At 67.5% G+C, this 1,671-nt stretch overlaps 1 protein-coding gene across 1 annotated transcript; it reads right to left on the bottom strand.

The window, feature by feature from the left end:
- Window positions 1-216: 216 nt before the first annotated feature.
- ASCL5 (achaete-scute family bHLH transcription factor 5) lies at window positions 217-777 on the bottom strand. The gene has a single exon (XM_004439008.2). It carries the CDS (start codon window positions 775-777, stop codon window positions 217-219), a length of 561 nt encoding a protein of 186 aa, XP_004439065.2.
- Between the last annotated feature and the right edge of the window lie 894 nt (window positions 778-1,671).

Below are 1,671 nucleotides of genomic sequence, written 5' to 3'. Positions count from 1 at the left end.
ATCCGGAGCTTCCCCGGTCCTGCGCCCTCACCGCAGCCCCGGGCTCCCGGGTCTCTATAGCGCCCCTCGTACTCCTGCCCTGCACCCCTGCCCCAAGCGGGAAGGGAGGAGGCCGGTGGTGGCGGTGGGGGAGGGAGGGTGTCGCCGCGGATCTCCAAATGTCAGGGTCCCGCCGCACTGCGGGGGACCCCCGAGCCCCGGGCGGCCACGGCGCGGTCAGTGGCCCGATTCCTCCGACTCAAAGAGCGGCGCGGAGGCGAAGCGGGAGGCGTCGGGAGTCTCAGGCGCCAGGGCGGGGGGCGCGCCGTCGGGGCCGTGGGGCCGGGCGCCGGCGGGGGGCGCGCCGGCGGGGGCCGCGCTCAGCAGCTCCTGCAGGTGCTTGATGTAGCGGATGGCGGCGCGCAGCGTCTCCACCTTGCTGAGCCGCTTCTCAGCCAGCGCGCCCGGCAGGTGGCCGCGGAGGCGCGCGTAGCCCTCGTTCACACACTTGACCCGCTGCCGCTCGCGCTCGTTGCGCTTCTGGATGAAGGCGGGCTCGAAGGGGCAGTCGTAGACCCCGAAGGCGCCGGGGAACGGCGCGTAGGGGAACACGCCCGCGTAGGCCTCGTAGAAGGGCGGCTCGGCCGCCCCCGGGTACAGCAGGAGGGGCACGCCGCCCAGGGGATCAGCGGGCGGCAGGGGCGCCTGCCGCCGAGGGGGCGCGACGCCCAGCTGCATGCAGCCGGGGGGCGCCATGGGCCGCCGGTCCACCAGGGCCCGGCAGAAGTTATTGCTCATGGTGCCGCGTGCCCTCCCCGATCGCCGCTGCTTGGGGTCTGCGCGGTCCTGCCCGCGGGCACGAGTCACATGGCCAGCAGCAGCTCTGCGGGACCGGACTTGCTAGGGCTCCTTTTCGCCCTTTGGGGTGGCTTCCGCGGTCTCCCTAACGCGAGCCATCGCTCCCATCTCGTGAGGCTCGGCGGGGACCCTCCAAACCAGCCCGTGGCGCCCAGAACTCCGGGGCCCTCGCGCTCCTCCGCACCTGCCTCCTCCGGCGGCCCAGCGTGGGCGCCTCCCACGGGCGCTAACCCTGGGGCTCCATGCCCGGCCCCCCGCCCGGTTCTCCTTCCTCGCGGCCTTGGGGATCCCCAGGCGGCCGGGGGGCCGGGAACTGACGGCCGCTGTTAGGAGTGTGCCAGCTCCGCAGAGGGGTCCCGGGAAACGTTTCTGAAGAAGAGGAGAGTGAATATATGATTAGGAAAGACCTTGTGTTGTGGGCTCCTTTGTGCCCCCCCGCCCCCTCCCCCCCCCCCGCAAACGGGATGTAAGCACCGTGAGGGGAGGTGGTGCGGCTGCTGAAGAGGATGCTCAGAGTGGGGTTCAAATCCTGGGCTCACCCCTTAAAGCTTGGGTCATGGTTTTCATATATGGAGATAATTAAAACATCCCTCACAGGAGATTAATAATCTGTGAGAATCAAATGAGACAAAAATATACCATAAAACACCTCCGGGGCCTGGCTTATAAAAAGTGCCACGTGATACCATTTCCTTTGAGTGGGAATCAAGTCTCGTGGCTGATACCTGCCAGGGCCTAGCATCTGGGGGGCTCAAAGACTGCATGTTGAATGAGCCGTACAAATCCCGGTAGCAACCATGAATCCACAGAGGCATCCAGCTTTTTGTTGAAGGA

Source organism: Ceratotherium simum, chromosome 36 (genome assembly GCF_057802395.1).
Source record: "Ceratotherium simum simum isolate JZ-2026a chromosome 36, ASM5780239v1, whole genome shotgun sequence".
NCBI lineage: Eukaryota > Metazoa > Chordata > Mammalia > Perissodactyla > Rhinocerotidae > Ceratotherium > Ceratotherium simum.
The sequence above is the reverse complement of the archived record's forward strand: the minus strand, read 5'-3'. Positions and strand labels throughout refer to the sequence as shown.

Bases quoted from the DNA above. Each gene is read 5' to 3' on its own strand.
- ASCL5 (XM_004439008.2), bottom strand. From the start codon at position 777: ATGAGCAATAACTTCTGCCGGGCCCTGGTGGACCGGCGGCCCATGGCG.